The following is a 23,959-nucleotide window of genomic DNA, read 5'->3' as shown; positions in this document are numbered from 1 at the left end:
TATGCAATATTTTCAGAACAAATTATATCTATAATAAACTCATGGGGGGAGCTTGTATGTGCCAAGGCAGCAGAAAAAAGCACACGACCTTACCACAGTAAAAGCAATATGTGTTTTTAAATTGACAAATACCTGAGTCATTGATACATGAGACTCAATCAATATTCCCTGACTGCTTTTTCCTTCAAAGATTCACAACTTGTTCAGACAAAAAAAAGTGTGGGTGTAAATCAATTGTAAATTTACAGCATGTCTGTCCTATCCTTCGTATATATAACTATCCTCCATAAAATAGCTTTGTTGTCATGGCTACTGGGGTCTTACCAATCAACACATGCTATCCACACACACAAATCACCTCAATCATATATATATATATATGTAATGAATTGAAGAAAAAAAGTAGTCCATTTAATACAACTATAGCAAATAATTCAATTCAGGCAATATTCCACACTGCATTTACAGTTTCTTGTAAGAAAGTAGACAGGATAAGAAAGAAATACAGCAGGTACAGATCCAGCAAGTAGATACAGTAGAGGAACATTGACTTTTCATTCATCCACCTGTGAATTGTTCTCACAATAGCTCATTGATTTATGGGGTGCATATACTGACCATTTCCTTTAGACATGAATTCCCAGTTTTACAATAGACTTTATCAATGTAAGGCTGTGATTCACAATATAAATGATATAATATCGGTGATTTCCCATCATTTCAGGTATAAATCAGAATGCGTGACTTCACACCAAATGCATTTACCAGTATCTGGTTTTGATTTTGTGTATGACATTGCATAGGATTCTGTGTACTGCTAACGGCTTTGACAATACCCAAATCTAGACTATTGAAAGGTTAATCAAAAACTGTTATATTTTAACTTTCATCAAATGTGATATGAAAATATTCTCTGTACCAAACGACTGTGAAACAATGTATATGGATCATTTCTAATGGTTATTTATTTTGTTACTTTGAAATAGCTAGAACTCTGAAGACAATACAAAATAGAAACTGAGCGTATATTCCATTATTTGTCCAAGAGTAATGCAATGGTCAAACTTAAGATATTTGCCTATTTTGCCATACAAAAATACTTCTTTTTTAAATGTGTGGTTTTATAAAAACTTATTAATTTTTAATTTTTTTTTTCTTTTTGTGTGTGTTTTTCCCCCCAGGATTGATGCATAGAGTTCATTGTAATAGTCCTCAGACTAAAACATGCATAACTTAAGACTGCAGCAAGTAAAACACACAAAACTCAGACTGCAGCAGAGTAAAAAATACAAAACTGAGCAGTCCAAAGTAAAACACACATAACTTAGACCACAGCAAGTAAATGAGACAAAACTCAGACCACAGAGTAAATCACACATAACTCAGTCCAAAGTAAATAAATAAGTAAAGCACATGTAACTTAGTCCATAGCAAGTAAAAAGAGACAAAAACTGAGACCACAGAGTAAACACAAAAAACTCAGACCCATAATAATGTAAACAATCCTTTATATTTTCTTTCAAATATTTACAATTTACAAAAAAAAAATTGATGTATTTATACACATATACTGTTTCAGTATTTATTAGATGAACAAGGCATATTCATGTTAATTTTTCATCTGAAGGAAATAAGCACTTTGAGTCATGAATATTCAATGTTCATCTAATCCATATTCATATCTGATAAGCCCCATGAGGCAACAGTATACCATTGCAAGAAAAATTGAGGTGAAAAAGAGTTTCAATTTGGTGTTTCTTGGCATTCAAGTGAAATTTATGTGATGTGAAATCATGAAATAACTCTCCAGAATCCAAAGTGTATGAACATACATGTACCTTCTTTTCTGGAGTGGCGTTTCCCACAATGGTTGATCTGTCAGTCTAGAGGAATAATTGCTGATAAATATTGCTATTTTGCTAGCAAGGAAATTATTTTTCTAAACTAAATGAAAAATTAATACAATTTGAAGAATTTATATACCATAAGGTGGAAACTTAATTGTCAAGAAAAATCAACAAATGCTTCCTTTCATGAAGAAGTGGGTCCCTGATATTTCAACTAAGCAAGTGACAATAACTGTGTTTTACTGTTTTCTGCTGATGGATCCCTGAAATACAAAGCTTGGAGAGAAGATGTATATATCAATCTTTGAGTACCCAATAAAAATCACAAAGTACGCAATCAATCTTGATTCATAGTCTGGTAGTTTTTGAAACATAAGAACAAAAGTCAGTAACTTGAAAAGGCAATATTGAGTTACGGTTAACATTTAGATGAGAACAAAACAGTTGTCTGGCCTTAAATCCTTATGGCTCCACTGTAAAGACAGTAATAAACCAAGACCATGAAATCCAAAACTTGGAGTCTAACATCATTAGGTTTATGCTAATTAGTTGTATCATATCACCAAATCTTATCCTAAATCAGTATGTTGGAAATCTGAAAATTCTCAGTAGAAAAAAAAGGATGCATGGCCAGAAGCAGCATATTTCATACCAACAACACAACATTGCACACATCATTTCTAAAGTCAGTAAATTCAAAACAAACCGTAAATCTCTTCTTCTTTTTTTTGACCATGGTCCACTTTTAGTTGTATTTTTGTATTTTGTGTCTGATTCAGTGCTTGAACCACACAGAAAAATATCATAATGTATGATTTATTGCATGTTAAGCATACAGTCAAAGAAATGTTTCTTTTGTAAGGTTATGGCCCCAAAAACTGTTGTTTTAACCCAAGTATTGTGAACAGTAGTGAACTATCTTTGATGTATAGAGGAAACCTTTCTGTGTTCAAACGCATTATGATGAAAATCTAGGTGTGAAAACAATTGTATGGCAGAAAAAGTTGGCACAGAACAAAAGAATAATGTCATTGCAATGTCATAGGAACCTATCAAATACTAAATGTTCATTTTTTCACCAAATTCTGTGAGCTTTTGGTCTGCAACTAGTTCCTGTGGACTAAATTTTGTACATTATCAAGGCATTACATTTAAGTAAAAAGTGGTCACAAAAGATGTGGATGACTCACAATAGAAAAGGGGTTCGGAAAATAGCAGTAATAGAAATGGCAATACAAGCAAGTAGTACTAGTAGTAGTACACTGGGAACTCAGTTCTTTACATGCACGCACACTCCAACTTGTAAGTGAAACTTACATCACACAAGAATCCACGCGCACTCCAACTTGTAACTGAAACTTACATCACACAAGAAATTTTGATTTCATTGTCTGCCTTATCGGCTGGCTGCGTGCTGATTGGTTGATTATGTATGACGTATGACTATATAATGAGTTCATCAGAAACGGCAACAATGTTAACAACAACATCATATAACACAAAATATGAATCAATAAATGTAATTCACGACAAAAGACACATTGATGACTTTTTTTCAAAGTTTTTCTTTCCTCGGTGAAATAAGCAAAAGCAAACATGGGTTTACATTATTTCAGTCAATAACTTAAGTTTTTACATTTTGTTTATCAGTCTGACTGGAAAGCTTTATGTAAAGTCACTTTATTCAAAATAAAGACTATACTTTGGTATACAGACTCTATTTTACAACCATTGAAAAGTAATATACTATCCAGATGAATTTTTGAGACAGAAATATCAAAATTATTAGCAATGTGGAATACTGTGAGTAAGGAGAAAAAATATTGCTATTTGTATGAAATATATAAAGAATTTGCATGTCACATGAGAATGACTGTTATACATGTCATGTATCTTACCACATTCAAAGACTGGCCTTCATTGTACCCATCAACCCCTTTGAGGCATGGACACAATGACTGTGGTAATACTCTAATAACAGATAAATGTGGATACATCTCTCTTATGGGTTTCTTTTGCAGTGTCACATTTCTGCTGTAACATCTATCAAATTTATCAAATGAAGGCAACTGACTCTTCTAAAAAAAAATTACACATGTAAATAATAAGATAGACTTTTAAACACAAATGCACACCCTGTCATATGTTATCAGTCGTTCACTTGTTAACCGAATATTGTTACACAAGCCAACCTTCTAGAAATGAATTAACCCTTCATTAAAAGGAAGACCAAATTTCACATTTTCCAGTCCCATGGAATGCAAATCTCTCCATCCTCAGACAAGGAATAAAACTGGGATATTTTGATGTTTAATCCTCGTAGGCTTACACCAGATTCATATGGATTATCAATGAGTCGTTGACAACACTCACTCATCTGTTGTGTAGATACAGCATTGTCCTTGGTTAGTTTGGCCAAGTCATGTTCTTCCTGGCAACATCTCATTATGACTTTCATTTCCTCTTTGTATCTGTGACATTGAGAGTAACCCAAGGCAAATAATGAGGAAATATGAACTACACAGATTGGAAATGCCATGAAGGTAAATTTAGTTAGTACTGACAAAGCTATATACAGTAGATTCATTTCTTGTATGCTTAAAGGTATTCTTGTGTTTGACTCATTTGAGCCATAGGCAATGAATCATAGTACTTACTGATTTACAACTAATTGGATATTACAAACATCATTTTGTATCCCTCAATTTTTCTGCTAGTAAGTAGGATGGAATAAAATAATCACTGTGTTGTAACAATCCTTGCCTCTGATTACATTTGTTTTACAGACAATGTTATAGATCTCTACATTAAACTTTGTCTGTAATATTCATATAGAATAAAATGCACACATTCTTTTTAATCCAATCAACCAACTTCAATAAGGTACCAAAACACAGAAATGTACCTATGACTAATGATGTAATGTCATCTTTGTACCAAGTTTCAATAATATTAGTCTAGAGACTATCTATGGCTTTGATTCTCCTTCCCATGTCTAGGGAAATGGATGCAATCTATAGAATATCTATTGAGACCACATGCTAACAAAATTTACAATAAATATAGCCTCTAGTCTAGAATACCAGTCTAGTTCCTATACAGTATCATTACGGTTTATACCTTCATTCACACCACAGTTACCACAGTTGGCATCCAGACTACTAGAGTACAGGCTATGTTGATTACGAAACTTTGTTAGTATGTGGTCTAGCTAGATATTCTATAGATTACATCCATTTCACTAGAAGTAGAAGGAAAATCAAAGCCAAGGAAAGCCTCTAGACTAAAATAAAACTGGCTATTGCACGTCACAGAGATATGACAATGAAAAGTTGCATAAAGACAGAATCCATTGCAGTAACCTCTAACTGGTGAAGGGTAAGGCTACAAATTGTGCATGAACACAAGGAATTACATATCAACTTGTGAAACTTACCTTGCAAATTCAGTGCAGTTAAGTCTTGCTTTGTGTTGCCTTGACAACATATATTCCAGTAGTAAGACAGGTGGGTAGGATGCAGGGACATGAAACTGACCATTAGATAGTAACCTTACATCACCCGCATCACTGTGTGGAGGACAAAGTTTTAGGATAGCATCTGAATCTTTAGATATGATACACCTATTTGGTCTGTCACCTATCTCAAATTCACATTTCCCAAACCCTCAACCCTATAAATTAATGATTACTATTTCATTATGACCTTTGAACCCTGACTATATATTTGCCTGTTTTCAGCTTTTCCAGACTCTTTATAGAACTTCTTTTTTCCTTGTTTTGCCATAAGTAATGTACTATCTCCAAAGCATAACTTTTAACCTGTATTACAAATTTACAATGTAGATTTATACAGTTTATTATATTACTCATATAGAAAGAAAAGTACAGTTCATAAAAGTCGATTATTGGGTAATGGGAGTCAGAAATACAGTATAATGTTAGTCGAGTCTGACCCCACAGATATTTCTGAAAGCATTTTGTTGATAACATAAAAGGATTCTCCATACTAGACTCTCTCACAGTCCTCAGAGCTTCGCTTTACTAAAATTGACGCTAAATGAATTATTTTGTATGTACCGATACCATCTACATAACGTGCTCCATGATCGTACTCGAACAACCTTGTACTGTGCGCCCTCATCGACCACCTAGCGATATCTGTTCGTTGACGTGTGACTGCGACGCTCTCTATTTTTGATACAATAACACGGAGCGCCGCAGTCACACGTCAACGAATGGTTATCTCTATCATGGTCGATGAGGGTGCACAGTACAAGGATATTCGAGTACGGTTAATTAGCTGGCATCGGTACATACAAAATAATTCGTTTAGCTTTAATTTTAGTAAAGCAAAGCTCCGAGGGCTGTAAGAGAGTCTATCTCCATACATACAATACTCTTTAGAATCCATGTATCATCTAAAGTCCCATTGTCAGGTTATGTATATCAAATGCCATATAAAACACCTACAAAATCCAAATGAAATTTGTTTTCATAAATTCAGACCTACCATTCCACCAACATTTCTAGATCCTTGAGCATTCCACTTGGAGGCTTGTCTGGGCCATCACCAACATCTCCATAATCCATATCACTGTATTCAGACACCTCTGCACTAAGTCTTTTCCGTCTATAATAGTCAACTATTGACCTCAGTAATCGTGATAACAAATTACGATAGTCTTCTGCCAACATTATACGTTCACTTTCTCGCCGGATAATTTGTATATCTCCAAGTTGAGATGAAACAGCTTGTTCAAGTTTTGGTAGTTCGGCTAAAATCGCATTAAATGTAGAGAAAGATCCAAGAAGCTGAAATCAAAATAAATGAGATAGACAATAAAGGTAAACACTAAAACCAGCCCAACAATGAGACAATGGTATTTTTAAATTGTGCCAATGTCTTTCTTGAATCTCTAAACCCAAGGCAGTGAATGAACTTGATTGATCATCCCATGACCCAGTCAGTTACACCAGAGTCATGACTGGCGTATACTGTCACATGATATGGGAGGGATGGGGGGAGCATTCATTTTCATCTATAATATATACAAACATTCAGATTCTGTTAGAAACTTCTCATTACCATATTTGCCATTTACTAATGCTATAAACAAATCAGTTGTGCTATTTGGGCATCACCAAAGGGTGTGTATGCAAGTATCATATTAACCGTCAGCCGTCAGTGTACACTGTGCGAAACCAGGTTAGTGAATCAAGTCCCGCCAATGTTCAACCACAACAGCGCCCTCTTGAGACTACTTTGACAGTTCCAAAAAATGATGTCATACACTGCACTGTATATTAGCAGATGTATTAGATACCTATTAGATTAGATTTCACTGTCTTGTCTTTCTTTTGAGTTCAAAAGGTTTTCATTTTGTGATCCAGTTACTTTAACAATGAAACATACAACTGAGCAAAATCACAGAATTGAATCTGCATGAATGTAAGAACTGGGGAAAAGAGTGAAATGATAAACAAAGCAAATGACAGAAGCTTTTGCAGTATATAATTACTGTAGTGCAAGTGTTTCAAAGATTATGCTGAACTTACCATTAACCAATGATGGTGTACATCACCACTGCTGAGTACAATACTTCCATTTCTACTCACACCTGTACCTGAGCTGAATATAAGTGAACGACCTAGAAAAAAATAATGACAAATGACTGATAAAAATATTTCTCATTATTACATTGGCCACACACTGAATAAATTTCATTTTCTTCAAACTTTAACTGCTGGAAAATATTGTAACTACTGACCACAGTATTGAGAGCAATTAAAGAAGCTTGAATAGCCTAGTATATAGTTTGCCACATGAGGGCAGTATATACATGTACTGAAGTGTAGTGCTGATATGGATGGTGTACCATTTCATCTGCAAAATTACAATTTTCAGTTTGGTTTCTGATTGGCTGAAGTATACCAGAATAAGAATATTATCATTTGCTCCTAGAGTCACTCTCTAAAGATCTACAGAGCTCAACAACACATCACTGAATTTACAAATTTGTTTCATTTATTTTCATTCTAAAACACACACGTGCACATGCACATGCACACACATACACACACACACACACACACACACACACACACACACAAACACACACACACACACACACACACACACACACACACACACAAACTATACACAAGACTTGATAAAACCATACTCCCTACCTCTAAGTATTTCCATATCCTGTCTGTGTTGTTCACATAGTCTACTGAAACTCATAAGACATGCCCTGAAAGCAGACAGTCCCCAACCACAGTGCCACACAATGTCAACCAATCCTAACTCTTCACGCAGTTCTTCAGACAATTCATTAGTTTCCACTTCCAGTGGTTTGTTAGTCTTTAGCTTTTTGTGTATATCTTTGAAATTTCTCTGCATCCAATACCTTACAAGGAAAGGAAAACTAGGAGTGTTTTCAACTTTAAGATTTTCTCTGTTTAGTAATTATGATAATGATAAATTTACCAAACTTGCAAAAGTTTGATTGCTTTCCCTGTATCAGTTTTAAGGGAAATGATACCTTGTGATTTCACTGTGTTTCATAAAAACTTAGATATAAATGAGATAAACTGTGTTGGTTTCATTCACTTTCACTTATCACTGGATCAGTACAGCACTGGCATCATCAGAACTTAGGCAGAGATCTTCAGAAAAACCTCAGACCATCTGAGGTAAAACATAGCTGGATAAAAGATTGCTTGTATCAATATGTCATATCAATTGTTTTATTTTGTGTCTGTAGCTTAGTAAACTGAAATTGCCAGAGTAGTATTTAATGAGAACACAAGAAAGAAAGAAAGAAAGAAAGAAAGAAAGAAAGAAAGAAAGAAAGAAAGACATGAGAATAGTTGTGACAAATCTTCGCAACAAATGTAACCATGTATTGATGTGTACTTGTATCACTTCACTCTAATCTCTATTTTCAAACATAAACACCAAAATGAGATTATTAATGGGTGAATGTATCAGCATTATGAAATAGGAAAATAAGTACAAATAACAAAAACAACACAAAGGAAATGATGAAAACTTACCTCAAAGTTTGTGGTTTTGCTCTTGATTGGGAGTAAAATGCATCAGCTGGGGGTTCCTGTCCAGTGTAATAGTAGTAAGTAGGGTCCCATATTATTGGTCTAGGGAAAGCTCCTTTATTAGGAATTGATTTGATATATTCTGTAGGTATTTTACAAGATTTCAGTATTTTCTGTACTGTTGTTCTAACGTCTGAAGACTCCAATGTAAATGTGACAGCTAGATGGTTTTTATTGACAGTTCTCACTAGAACAACAATTACAAGAAACTGAATAAATAGTAACAGTACATGCACAATTCAATGTTATTGTATACATGCATGCATGCAAATCATATGTAAATGAGTATGTGGTCATTCCTTGCACAAGACGACACATGACCTCACAGTTACTGTGCCAGTATGATATTTACACAAATTTTCTGTTTTGGATAAACACATATACAGAACCCAATGCCACATGAGTGGCAGTGTTGGTACTCAAGGATATTTGCATTCATGTTTGCAGTGTTTTCTGCTGCACTTTAGCTACATTCACAAAGTGTGGGACAGAGAACACCACAAGCATTCGATGCAAATATCCTAAGTACCCCACACTTGCACTCATGCATCATAGGGTTCTGTCATTGTGTGACATGTGATACAACGTCAGATATTCTTCTGGTAGATTCATCACATAATCTCTTTGTGAAAAACAGCTGACTTCTTTGTGATAACAGACTGTATAGATTGACTCACATCGTTCAAGATCTGATGACTACCAAGTATGTTTTATTTACCTGAAGTTTTTGGCACAATTTCAACTGAGTTGTGATTATTTCTAAGATAGAAGGTTAAGGTTGTTGGTTCTACATCATGGCGTCCACATAAGCATTCTTCTAGGTAAGAGTTCAGTTTCTTCAGGGATGTCTCATTCACAGCCTGTAAACAGGAAAAAGTTGTTGATTGATCAGCTTTCACAAACACACTACTATTGAAGTCACATTAGTTTGAAAGTTACACCTAATGACATAATCTCTTTGTGAAAACCAGCTGGCTTCTTTGTGGTAAGTTCCATAACAGGAAATCATGCTTTTAAGCAAGACCTGGCACATTAAGCTACTTCAAAGAATGAAAATATGTATATTCATAAACTAAATTGATACAAGAACTGTTGTATGTGAAGGAAAGGCACAAACTGTCAATTCTGTTGCCCCATTTTTCTAGTTTTGTATAACAATACAAGTTATATTATAAAGTCCACCATGATCTATGCCCACTATTATTGTAAAAAGTGCCCTTTATGGTAAGTTATAAACTATTACCCTTTTCATTAGCAAATTAAACTAAATTTAAATTTACCCTTTCTTTAGGATGTTGTCCAAAGAAATCGGGATGCACAGCAAAATAGAAAGGTCTCAATGCAGTAGAGGCTTCAGCAGTGGTAAGGAATCGCAAACCAAAAACATTGACTGCTAACCTGAACATAGGTGCAAAACTGTAGAAAAAGCAAACAAAATATTGCCATGATCAGTATGTCCTCAAAGCCAATATGATGCCCCATGGTGCATAGTGATTTCTGGTGATGCATATATTTTGCCCTATTTCTTTCCTGTCATGACCCCAAGAAAACCAGTCTTTTTTATCATTTTTACAAGCATTAAAGTTTCTGTCTTTCATTCAAGGGTGCACGGGTCAGGGTTAAGTTGGTTACCACTGACAATAGAAAGCTTGCAAGTCAGATGACTAAGTCGTCATTTGTGTTCTCTGTTTATATACTTGTGTAGCATAATTTGCATATTGTTATTGTACTGTGAGGTCAAAGTGGTTACGAAAATGAGCAGTGTCAAACAAATACACAATATATGTCGATATACATCCAAATCATATTCTTCCCATGATTCAGCGGTTCTGCAATTTTAATTTACATGGTCTTGTCAACAATGCAGAAAAAAATGACCTGAGTGTCTAAATAAAGAATTCATGCTGCCAGATATAGTTTTGGATATTAGCAGGCAAAAACATGTCAAAACTTTACTGTACTTTGTGCTAGCCTTAACCACTCTGACATGTTTAAACAAAATGTTGTTCTTTGGCAGAAGTTGGAGCTGTTTGCAACTGTTCTTTTGACTGCCCATATTTTGTAAATCAACTGCCTCTTGTTTTTGTTTTTTAAATAGTAACCTAAGAACCCTCTCATTATTGAACAAAGTCCAATGAATTCCCCTACATGTTCATAGATATAATTATAGCAATGATCACATACCATCAAATAAACACTTAAAAACTAATGATTGAAAACCTTTTTTAAAAAAATAGAAAAAAATACATGTATACAGATTACATTAGACATTTGCCATGTTTTAGCTATTTTAAATAACAATAACCCAGCTCTATTACCTTTCAACGTGCTATGTGGAAAGTATGATGGTAGATTAAATACACAGGTAGTCAAAATGTCCGAGTAAAAGAAATATGATACAGATCGTGTACAATGATAAAGAAACAAAACATAGTTGAAAACTTTACGTCATGTCATATTTTTTATCCATTTTGATGGGATATAAACAGTGGGAAGGTGTAAACATGTTTTTATGTTGGTCATAGGTATGGCATAGTTCCAAAAACCTGTTTTGATAGAGGTTAAACCGTTACACTGCTAGCTACGCATCGTCCATGACAGGTAATTTATTTATTTAAGATAAAAACTTTATAACGAAGTGAGTATTAGTATTTCATATATATCTAATCCTAGGGTTCCTACAGAAACTTTATCGATGAAATTTGAAAACAAGGTCCTTGAGCCTGAGATATACGCACGAACGTAGAACTCAGTGTACACATTTCTATTCAAGATGGGGAGTTAGGAGCAGGAATAGAGGACAGATCCCTACCCTAGCACAGTCCTGATTTGCATCTCCTGTAATGAGTGGACACTATGCTACATGCATCCCGTAATCTCAACATAAATGTAAGTCAAGGACTTATGTTGTCATCACAAAATGATTGACACCTACCGAAATTTGCGTGAAAACATCGTCATTCCGATCATTCTCAGACGTAGCCCATCCTCCCGCAGACGTGTAACTTCGAACAAGCTCACATCTGTTTTGTGCTGCACTTATGCTGGATTTTTGTGGAGATGAAGCGTTAGTTGTGAAGGTACTAGGTAACAACAACATCGCCTTCTGCTACCTAACGGTAGCCATTTTCTCTGTTAGTGTTAGGATATCCCTCTGACGTCATTTTCTCGTTCCGTAAATAGAGGGATTCCGAGATTCTGCGTGATGACAACTGAATCAAGTCCTAAAAAAGCCCCGCCCACCCAACACCCCTGGCCAAGCCTCTGTTGACAGATGCCGACCCCCGGGATGCCGACCTCTAACTCGTGGCAATCAAATCATAAAATATTAACTGACTGGAAATGAAAGAAAAACAAGTTAACAACAACAAACCAAAACGCTCAACGTACGTTGAACTGAAATGAACAGCGAAAAGTCTCCACGGACGTACACATGGCGAGAAGTGCGTGACCACGATAACTTTGACTCATGTTGGTTGGTGATTCTAAACAAAGTATACGATGTGACCAGTTTTGTGAGAGAAGTAAGTAGCAACTAGGCACACGATGTATGTGAATATTCGCAATTTCACCACCAATCTGTTGTTGTTTTTTTGGTCTCTCTCTTCTGTTCTACCTCAGACTATAGCTGCAATAATTGTAGCGTTTGATGTCGGAGGGCTTTTTCCTCTGTTTTCGTTCCGACGTTTAACTCGAATCAAACGCTACATTTCCTGTAACGCAAATGCAAATAGACGAGACCACATTGAAAACGTGAGCGGTGTCAGTGTACCGCGCCGCCCGTTTCAAAATGCTGCATGCGTTGCTATATTTGCCGATTCAGATCTGAATCGGTTCCGTCTATTTGCGTTTGCATTAGAGGAATTGTAGCGTTTGATTCGGGTTAAACGTCGGAACGAAAAAAGACACAAAAACAGCCGAAAAAGCCCTCAAAATCACATCAAACGCTACAATTATTGCAGCTAACCCCAGACTAGCTATAGGTGGTGCTACCTATTAGATAATTACTTTATGCATATTAATTGTTTGCATGTTAACGATGCTGGTGTTTTACTCCATTTAGGAATACGAGAGATAACAGAGTTAGTAACACATCAGGCCAGCTAATTCTTCTTGAGGACTTTAGAATAGTTAACAGTTTAAAATGCAAATTTGTCTATTCATTCATTCATTCATTCATTCATTCATTCATTCATTCATTCATTCATTCATTCATTCATTCATTCATTCATTTATGCATTTTCAGCATCCAGGTGGAGAGGAAATTATCATGGAAATTGCAGGTGGGTATCATTCAAAGTGGGATATGAAATGTTATCTTATACAACTGAATAAGGCTAAAAACTATCAAACAAGAGATCAGATTAGATTAGATTAACTCTTCATTGCCCTGTCATCAAATTACATTTCCTGTTTTGGGCAGCTTTTGAAATCAATCATACTCATAAAATCTTCTTTCCGAATATTTATATGTTGCTACAAAAATGTCAACTCGGTATTAACACCAATCAGCCGTTTGCACCAAGAAACAATACATATAATACTAATACAAAAAACTAAACACACAACAAACATGATAAGTTTAGAACAGGGTTTAGAATACACCTCCAATGCTATGTGAGTGCTTCATGATTATTGGGAGACATCCCAGACTAACAAAACACTAATATAAGACATAATTATCTTGATTATTTTGTCAAGCTGTTGTCAAAATATTTACAAGCTATCATTTAATTCAACACAGTCATTGTCAGATTACTGTGTTTGTACTGTGTGCTTACAGACAATTAGATAATGTTATTACATGAATTGGCATTTAAATATGGGTGACAAATAACAGTGTACAAACCACAAAGCTAGTCCCCTCAAGGTCAAAAGTTTCTGGCATTTATATAGGACAAGATAAATACAAGTACCTGGTAAACAGACAGTGACATGCATTCTAGTTGTCCTTATGAGAAATTGCTTCATTATTACAAGAAAATTGTATGTGTGTGTGTGTGTGTGTGTGTGTGTGTGTGTGTGTGTGTGTGTGTGTGTGTGTGTGCGCGCGCGCGCCTATCTGTGTCTTCACATTCCCTGTATTGTTCCTGATACCACAGTTCCAAACTTATAATGTACTATGATAACACTATGTATGTACATAATAATTTGTGCATGGATGAAGGCATTTGCTCACTACATTACATCTCCATTAACAGGAACTGATGCAACTGTGCCTTTCATAGATAAGGGTCATTCCAAGGATGCCTATAGTTTATTAGCCAAATATTGTATTGGTCAACTGGTTCAGGTACGTAACAATATTTTATCTCCCCGAATCAAACATTCAAAAATTAAATGGGAAAAAGGGAAACCGAAAATACCCACTTATAAACAAACTCACCTTGTGTATGATTATCACTACAGCATTATCGCAAGCCTGAGCATATATTTCCACTGACAAAATGACAAATAATGCATGGGGGCGTCTGTTAATCATTGCCATAAAGAGGCTAGCAGTTTACAAGGATTCACTACAGTTAAATATCCTTCATAACATTTTGTTGTGTACCTTAGTTATGAGTGCTTATTGTGAAAAAGTGCTCCCAGTAGTCTACAGTGCCTGGGTGTCATGCACAACCTATGAAACTAAAAGTTGTACTCCATGTTGTTTCCAAATGTCTATAATACCAAAGTGGTATTGTATGTGCTGTCCATTTGTTGAAGGCCATGATATAAACAAATTTCTTTTGAATCAGAAGAATGCAATTCAAATATGTGCGACAGACTGCCCATAATTATATGTAATCTGAGGAAGGACAACGGCATTATATAACAGAACAAAAGTATATTGTGGCACTGTATGACCTAATTCTAAAAATGTTTTTGAAGTTTTTGTTTCCACTTCTGCAGTATGCTGTTTATCTAAAGCCATCCTAACAAAAGTCGCACTTTCATCTCTGATATTGTCTTTCGAATGAAGGGCTCTGGTACACACTATACTGTATTTTTTCTGTTGCTTTTCACTATTGTCAAATTTGGGTGTTTTATGTAATTGTCAAGTTTTGTTCACATTGCATGTATTTTTATTTTTCTTACAGAGTGAAAGAGTTTAAACATCTATGGTAATTTCTGAAACTGGTGATATCCAGCACCTTCACATGTAGTGGTACAAGCCCAGCATACAGGAAACTGACATCAAAATGTCCATAGACAAACTGCAATGATTGATCTCAGCAAGAACAGTTTTGACTAAATGATGGTGAAATTTACATATACATAGTTATTCTAATTATCATAATTTCTTACAGACAGGCTAATTTATATTTATGGTGTTACTATTCTGTATATTTTAATTTCATATGGATAGAAAAATTTTCATGGGAGAAATTCCTTGTAGAAGAATGAAATATCCATTTAAAAAAAAACAGCTGAAAAGAACATTGCAAGCAGGCGAAAAAATTTCATGAGGACGCCATACTGACTATGATGCATAATAGGGTTCTGTTACAGTATTCTCAAATATATGATGATATATCACTGGTATTGAGGAAACAATGTCTAAAAAATAATTATCAATCACAGCATTTGCAAAATTTAACATTTTTTATTCAATGATTGAAAGAAAAGAGTACATTTCTTTATATCATATAAGACGAAATATAGAATATACAGTCTGAATTGCCTCAATTGTCCTAAGTTGAACTCAGAAGTTTTTTTTAACTAGTTATTTATAAACAATCAGATGAGGGTTTTGGGTACTTTAAGCCTAATGGGGATATTATTTGCATAAATACAATTGTAAATACATCTATAATTATATATATATATCATGTTTGTATAAAGTGAATAAATGCTGTACTTTCATACCCTTTTACAAACAACACTTGAATCTACTTAAAGCTTATCACAGCACTCACCATCCAATTCACACACACATACTTTGAGGTCCCATTCTACCAAAACCTAGTCAGTTACAAGGGATACTAAGCAAACATGAGAAATTTACATAATTTACAAATGACATTCCAATTCCCCATCAGTTTTCCCCAATTTTACATAAATTATACTTTAGGAGGTATAAGTATATTATTCCCTAATATTTTTCTTCATTCAACCAGAAAATACTCATGACCTTTTTTAAGGTGTATTACTACTCGTGTTTGGAGAGTTGTAGTGACAAGGCCCCTTAGGTCACTTGTATTTCCCTATGTCCTAGGAATGTATCTTTATTATACTTTGATGACATAAATAAGTAAGTATATTGCCACAGGGTATTAACTCTAAACTAGCTGCAACTGGAATGTTTTTTTGAAATGGTTTTGTTAGATATACAATGATTTTGTCATAATACTGTACACCTGGGGTACTGAATTACCTGTGAGGCTGTGAGTAAACACATTTATGTAGCAGTATACATCGTATCACTATGGTGCAATAAATCATCATATTGATTTTTGGGTCCACACCATAAACTCAGTACCCCCAGTGAAATCACAATATCAAGTTATTAGTATACTACACAACTTATAAATAAAGTAGACCTCTAATTAACATGTACAATGTCTAATTATTGGTATGTTAACAAGTTTCACTGAATTTATTGATGGTTGTCTGATAGAAACAATAATACTCCAGTTATAACTAGTGCAGATTTAACAAAGTACTGATCACACACTCTATGAAATATCATTGGTCCCTAACCATAAACAATGTCATAGAAACATGTATCATCCACTCACACATGTCAACATACATCAATATATTCAGATATCACCTGGCTTACATCTAAATCTCAAACTTTTGTTGTCAAATAGGTTTTAATTGCAATATCTGTTTATGGTAATCTATTATAGAAGAACACAGTAAAAAATAATCCTAATGTTTACATCTATCATGGATTGAATTAAATATATAATCTCTATTTATTCAAAAAGTGTCCCTCTATCTAAATTTTTAGCAGAAATTCAATATTTTTGTACATGTATATTGTACATCACCTATGACAATTTTTTGAAACGTTTTTTCTAAAACAAAATGCAAAATCGATAATTTTTTAATACAATTGCAAAAAAATTTGAAGATCTACAGGAGTTATTATTTTCCTTTATTTTTATATTAATCCTTGCACCATATCACTCACACTTGTCATTGTCTGTGATTCAATGCTCAAGATTTTTAAAAATGACTTAATCATCATATGTAACAAAAACGAAAAGTAAAAGTGTCAGATATCTGTTTACAATTGTGAAAAACTGAAACATTACTAGTTTGTAAACAAGTAAAGAAAATAAAGAAAGAAAATGAAGAAAAAACAAAAACAAATGAATATGTTATATATAATAATCTGCAGCAGTACATTATTTCTTTGGTGATCTAAAAGAACTTGCTAGGTCACACAAACATGTTATAATATTGAAAGCTAATCTTTTATAGATTATTTCAGCTAAGTTATGTTTATAAATCTATAACATTTTTGGTATCATGTCAATTGAGACAAAAGTGTAATTAGTTGGTCTCTATGCCACTTGCCTCATGATAGACTAGCTGCTACACCCTTGGGCAATTTCCCAACATTTGAAAGTGACCCTAGGTCACATAGCACCAAAATCACTGTCAAGGGCTTACCCAAGCACCACCAGAGATACTGTCAGCTTTGGCTTTTGTTGCACACAGATCCACACCTTACTATAAGTCTAGTTGCCTTGGAGAATTGTTTTATATGAAATTGTAAAAAAATTAACCAAAAGATTAGAATTTTAACCTCAAGGTATTTATATTGCATTTATGATTTGGCACCAAAATAACTTATCAGTCAGAGATACTTCCATCTCTGAATCTTTCCGGGTCGTAATCCAGTAAATATTATCAATATTACCATGGTAACAGCAAATATAATATATGTAGTTATGACTGTTGATTCTTTTGGGATGAAGCACTTGGTAAAGGAGAAGTCGACTGATGAAATCCTTGCCTATGTGGAAAATAGGGAAATGGTAAGTATTGACTGTGAGAGAGAGAGAAGCTGTTATAGAAAAAGACAGCAAGATAAATGCTTGCAACCTGGTTACAGTACAAAGGATGACCAAGACAAGAGTAAGATACACTTTGTTGCTCTCCCCTCACCAGCTTGCTCTATCTATGAAAGAGGTAAACCAATGTGTGAGGGCGCCCCGTCATGGCGTACCTTACAGACTAACTATTATCGTATCAACATACAGTAAATGACAAATAGTTATGGATAGCTACATGGCACAGGTGGTAATGGTATATGGTATGTTTCTATAAGGGATAATTGTTACCCTGACACAGGTCAACAGCAAGAATATATTGCCTTTGAATCCAAGAATTATTCACAAATATTTCTTTTGTTTTTGTTTTTGTATGAAATTATTAACAGTAAACACAAGGAAATGATACTACAGAACTGAGGGAAATCTGGTCAAAGTTACACAACTAACTCTTAAATACAAGTTCTTAAAATATCTGTAGATAAATTTTATCCATGACAGATTGTTGGAATCACTCACCAGGATAAAGCTTGGGTTGTTTCTGTTTCTCCAACTAAATGAAGGCACAGTAAGCTCTGGAATTCCATTTTGGTGTTCAAGATGGCAACCATGATGAGTATGACCACTCAAAATATACCGTGGCTGTAACCATTGAAACAACTGTAAACAAGCACAAATTTATAATATACCTAATACTTGCTAATGCAAAAAGAAGTATGTCTTGTTTGTAAAGGGGCTGCATAGGAAAAAACAAAAGCAACCATAATTTTGTCTCAAGAGGGCGCACTAATAACATCGTCCATGAAATTGAAAGAAATGTTTATTTTACCTTTTCGGATGCAGTCTTTGATAAAACTTCCCAACGTTCTCGGTGTTTGATGACCTTTTCCTTAGCTGGAGCTGCATCTGCCCCAGAACATATTGCATCTGACTCCCTGTACATTGGGAAGTGCTGGAAAATTATTCAGTATACAAATTATTAGTATCAAAATATTGTCTCATTTCTCTCATGCCAAGCAAGGAAATCAAAGAAGGATAGTTTTTTTGCAAAGTCAAGATAGGAAATGAACAAGAACCAAAGTAACAAGCCATTCTATAAGTTGTCGGTTTATTAAAAACTAGGCTCATACAATTCACATGCAGAACATGTATTTAAAAAATGAGTAGAGTATATACCATTCATATTCGAATAATGGAATTAAATTGATTTCTTGAATGTTTATGCAAAGTGAGTAATATTTTATGATATCTACAACGTTTACAGTGATTATGTATAACAATAGTTTCACCTAATTCGGTTGTTATTCATATAATCAAGACTCCATTTCACACACCTACTTATGAAATCTTCAATCATAACAAATTTTCATTGTCATTTCTGAATAAACTGGTCTGAGTACACTTACTTGTAATACTATCGGAGCACTGCTTGGCAGGAGTTTGTGTTTCTCACACTGCAGTGCATGTAAGCTCTGGTAATCTAAATATCGTGAACAATTCAACCACTCTGAAACTTCCACCAGTTTTTCTTCTACTCCCTCACACATATAACACTCATCTTCCTGCATAGCCATACTGTTTAACAATACAAAACTGGAAAGAAATAGAAAGTCCACTCTAATTCTTACTTCACATTATTTTTTACATCAAATATGAACCCATCATTTTTTCAAAAATACTTTTAATGTTGTAATCATGTGTACAATATATCTTGCTACCATGTGTAATTTTTTCTCAAAATAGATTTGTCCTTTGGTTGTTTCTACTCTGATATAAACACTGTCTTTGTTTTTCACCAAAATTTGTGTTACTTACATGTACTTTGCAGTTATGTTTTCACACTCTTTATAGAACTATAGCTAGATATATGAAATAATACATTTATACACTACATGAATTTACTATACCCTGACAGCTACAACTCTTTGTCAAATTACATAATAGTGACAATAAACTTATTACTCTGTTATCATCATTGATTTTGAATTGAAACATCATAGTTTTTGATATTGTTTATATTTCATCACATATAATGGAAAATATCTTCACAAAAATTTGAGCTATTGTTTGTCAGTGAGTGATAACACTACGGATTAGCATTGTTGGCAGCAATATGTTTGTATGAAGTCATATGGACTGAGACAAAGGTATTATTTGTGATATGATATTCATGCAACTAAGAGTATTTTACTTTATGGTAATACTTACTTGTTATTTTTGATGGACAATACTTTCACTGATGGAATGTCAAATGCCATTTCAAATCTGTTAAGTAGATCAGGCCTGACACTAGAAAACAAAATATGATGTAACATTACGTTAATACTAGAGTTGAAGTTAACAATTCACAGGATTGTGTAAATCCTTTGGTTGTTTTGGAATATTCAGACTCTAATTATACATTCAACAAGACGCTGTTCTCCTTCCAACTTTTGTTCCTTAATAACGGGTAAAATCAAGGTACAGTAAATAATCCTGACATGATCAAACTTTCTTACCGTTTCTGCCACAATTTTATAGTGTTAGTACATGTTCATTTGTCAATTAATGATCAGTATATCTAAATTAAAATTAACATTTAAATTTAATTATTATTTAAATGTAATGTACTTTTTCGTAGAAATAAACTTAACTTACTCGTGATGGAATCCAATGTCATGATTTCCAACTACAACATGTAACTGTATGTCTTCCGAGTGACGAAACATCCACTTGAACCTTCCAACTGTCTCATGGAATTCCTTGTAACATATAAAAGACATACACTGTAATATGGTCACTGGACAGCCTCTATTTGTAAGTACAGTCTTCATTTTCAATCTTTTATATAGGTTCACATGATGATGACGTGTGTGCGTATGTGTGTGTGAGTGCGTGTGTGTGTGTGTGTGTGTGTGTGTGTGTGTGTGTGTGTGTGTGTGTAGACAGAAGTTATTATATTTATTTATTTATTGACTTATTTATTTATTTATTTATTTATTTATTCATTTATTTATTCATTTATTTATTTATTAGGAAAACACGCTGGAACTGGATCCCATGTACAGACATCAAAGAGGGATCAGTGGGTTCAGTGTCAATGGAGGAGGGAAAGGAGTTGCCCATGTCAAACCTGAGTTATTTAAATGATACTTTCTTACAGCATCAAACCCACACTGGGTTCAAACCCCAGTTACAGTGGTAAGACTATAATGCAGGACTTGTTTTACCTACTCTACCACCTACAACTGTATCATATAGAGACGATAAACTGAATACAGTCAAGGGGATATTCCATAGTTCAAAGTTCATACATCATAACTCAGTAAATGTCAGCTTTAGTACATCAAACTATAGACCCTGGAGCAGGTGTGATCTGCTCCAAGACCTAGGATGAAACTATCGCTTTATTACCTCATCTGATGACCATTTCCCTTCGTCCAGCAGGTCACCTAGTACGAAAATGACTTCTGGTTGTAACAACGTTATAGCAGTCTGAAAGGCCCTTTGCATCTGCCATTCTCTGAAAGAGACGACAAAGTATTCGACTCAGTATATATTTTATTTGCTCTCATTATGGTAGGAAATTATTCTCAGACTGAGAAAACAAAACACATATACACATGGCTGACAGACCATAGTTCAATGGATGGACCAATTCCAATTCTGTTTATTGGCATAATAGAAATTTATCAATTTATCACCAAATCTTGCAAACATGCAAATGACAATGAGTTTGATGAATCTTTATTCTGCATAATTCACTTTTTTTAGGTAGTATAATTCTCAATTCATGTTACTTTCTTTCCCAAAGTGTACTACATATCCCCCCTTTCCTTGCCTCCTTTCCTTCCTAGATAGTACTAGTAATGTATTCAAATGATACAAAACATTTAAAAATAAAAATGCATCCACATATCTCTGGGTGCCATGGTAACGAGTCTAACGACATATTAAAAGCTGAGTTGATTCATTGACAAGTGTGATGCAGCCATTTGACTATACTGTTTGTTTTCTTACCTCCTGAGTTTGTCGAACCAGTTTCCTTGCCTGGAGCCTAAAAGATGGGGATCCGAAAAGAACAGAGCTGATATTGTCTCATCTTCACGATCTTGTGATACAGTAGATGTAGTTGGCCATGAACATCCAAGAATGACGAAATAATATATTATGTATTCACAAAAAAGAAGCACTAAAATGGTAAATATTACCAATTTCTTCAAATACTTCCAAGTCATCAATCCAAGGAGTCAAAACAATGCCATCAAGATCGCTAGTAGTTAAAATAGCTAGCACTAGCACAGGTAGCTAGCTGGCTGCAAGCTCAAATCGATGCGGAAACCTTTACACTTTGAACTTTGACCAGCTTTTACTTTGCATTGTGGGAATATTCGCAATCTGCACGATCTGCTATTCGTTCACGCACGTCAATCGAGTGGGTGTGCAGTCGTGAATGAAAACATCCCAGTTTCCTACTCCCTTGTCAAGTTTTCAATAGGGTATTCCTTGTGGTGCGTGAATTTAGGTAAGAGTGTTTTGTATTGTAGCTATTGCATACACTAAGAGAAAAATAACCGTTTACATTTTCGCCATGATCTCAAAAAGCGAAACTCGTATTTATTCATGATAATTTACATGCCCAACATTTTATTACCGTGGGTCGACCTACATTTTAGCCAATCTAGACCTTCCATTTGTAATTGTAGGATTTGTTACGCCATGAATTCTGTTCGTAGTATCTTTCAAAATTAAATAATTTTCTTTCCGATTTTGAGCGTCAAGCTAAGAGTGTGTTCGAAAAGTTGGAACATAACATTTACATTCGAAGTCTTCTGAGATCTGGCAAACGCTTTGCGGTGAAAACTAACCATTTCGACGTTTGTGATAAGACTAGTCAGTGCTTGCCGTGTCAAAGGAAAGTGCACATACACTGAGGATCTAGGAAGTGTGAATTCCCAGGGATTTTCCCTGTCCTAGACCATCACGTCGCAGGCAGTCATTGTTTTCCTCTCTATAAATTTTATTTACGTTCTTATGTGTTCCCCCCCCCCCCCCCCCAGTGTTTTTTGTCGGTTTATTGAATCCTTTTACTGTGAAGTCTGTTTTTGTTTTTGTTTATCTGCCACTTTTTACATTTGATAATTTGCTATCACTTTATAGAACGGTGCATGCAGTTTCTTCTGGGGTCATGTGATTTTGTCATTATTATTTTGGCCAGTGAGTAATACCATGGAAGAAATTTCCAATTGTAATATAGGACTTGCACAATATGGCCAATGGTTTCTACATCATTTGTCATACATGTATGTATAAAGTATTAGCAAGTAGCAAGCTTCACAAAAAATTCCTATATACTAGTACTATATAGTATAAGAAAAAACAATTATATACATATATGTGTAGTTAAGTTAATTTACCTATATATATATATATATATATATATATATATATATATATATATATATATGTATATGTATGTATGTATGTATATATATATATATATATATATATATATATATATATATATATATATATATATATATATATATATATATATATATATATATATAATTATATTCAGTACAAACAGGTGGTTTTGAAATGGAATAGGTAGCATGTGACTTATAGTTTTAGTACCCACTTTTGGTAACAATTTCCAATGTATTGTAGGTACAGCAGCATTTCAGTAGTATTAAACCTAGTTTCAGCAGTGTCTGTGACTTTGAAGATTTATCTCTACCTAAAATAATATATACAACAAAATAGTGAAACTTATCGTAAGCCATAAACCTGTTTAGTAATTATTATATATACCGTGTATAACTTTTAAAAAACTTAAGTTTTTCCATTGACTATATTAAGCAATGCAATTTTAATTTCATGAGATTTGATTTAGTTTAATATGTTATAATTCACTTGCAATGACTTGAACACATACATGTTCATGTCAAATGTACTGGATGTCCATTCAATAGAGGTTTTTGACTGTTCATGAACCCTCTTGCATACAATGTGTTGGTTTT

At 34.2% G+C, this 23,959-nt stretch overlaps 3 protein-coding genes across 3 annotated transcripts; 1 reads left to right on the top strand and 2 right to left on the bottom strand.

Annotated features, from left to right (window-relative positions):
* Positions 1-3,647: 3,647 nt before the first annotated feature.
* On the bottom strand, positions 3,648-12,091 carry LOC144438166 (T-cell activation inhibitor, mitochondrial-like). The gene is made up of 9 exons (XM_078127202.1): positions 11,900-12,091; positions 10,245-10,380; positions 9,683-9,824; positions 8,908-9,151; positions 8,038-8,258; positions 7,405-7,496; positions 6,359-6,660; positions 5,284-5,415; positions 3,648-4,318 (listed from the first exon to the last, which is right to left on the bottom strand). The coding sequence occupies exons 1-9, from the start codon at positions 11,932-11,934 to the stop codon at positions 4,084-4,086; spliced, it is 1,539 nt and encodes a 512-aa protein (XP_077983328.1). The 5' UTR covers positions 11,935-12,091; the 3' UTR covers positions 3,648-4,083.
* A 216-nt stretch (positions 12,092-12,307) lies between these two features.
* LOC144437414 (cytochrome b5-like) lies at positions 12,308-15,062 on the top strand. Its single transcript, XM_078126345.1, has 4 exons — positions 12,308-12,488; positions 13,211-13,247; positions 14,166-14,257; positions 15,048-15,062. The coding sequence occupies exons 1-4, from the start codon at positions 12,366-12,368 to the stop codon at positions 15,060-15,062; spliced, it is 267 nt and encodes an 88-aa protein (XP_077982471.1). The 5' UTR covers positions 12,308-12,365.
* A 2,608-nt stretch (positions 15,063-17,670) lies between these two features.
* Positions 17,671-22,174, bottom strand: LOC144438155 (metallophosphoesterase 1-like). The gene is made up of 8 exons (XM_078127186.1): positions 21,957-22,174; positions 21,351-21,459; positions 20,595-20,698; positions 20,166-20,246; positions 19,364-19,550; positions 18,787-18,909; positions 18,477-18,617; positions 17,671-17,920 (listed from the first exon to the last, which is right to left on the bottom strand). The coding sequence occupies exons 1-8, from the start codon at positions 22,172-22,174 to the stop codon at positions 17,762-17,764; spliced, it is 1,122 nt and encodes a 373-aa protein (XP_077983312.1). The 3' UTR covers positions 17,671-17,761.
* Positions 22,175-23,959: the final 1,785 nt, after the last annotated feature.

Source organism: Glandiceps talaboti, chromosome 7 (genome assembly GCF_964340395.1).
Source record: "Glandiceps talaboti chromosome 7, keGlaTala1.1, whole genome shotgun sequence".
Taxonomy (NCBI): domain Eukaryota; kingdom Metazoa; phylum Hemichordata; class Enteropneusta; family Spengelidae; genus Glandiceps; species Glandiceps talaboti.
Note: the sequence above shows the minus strand (reverse complement) of the source record. Positions and strands in the feature narration are given on the sequence as shown.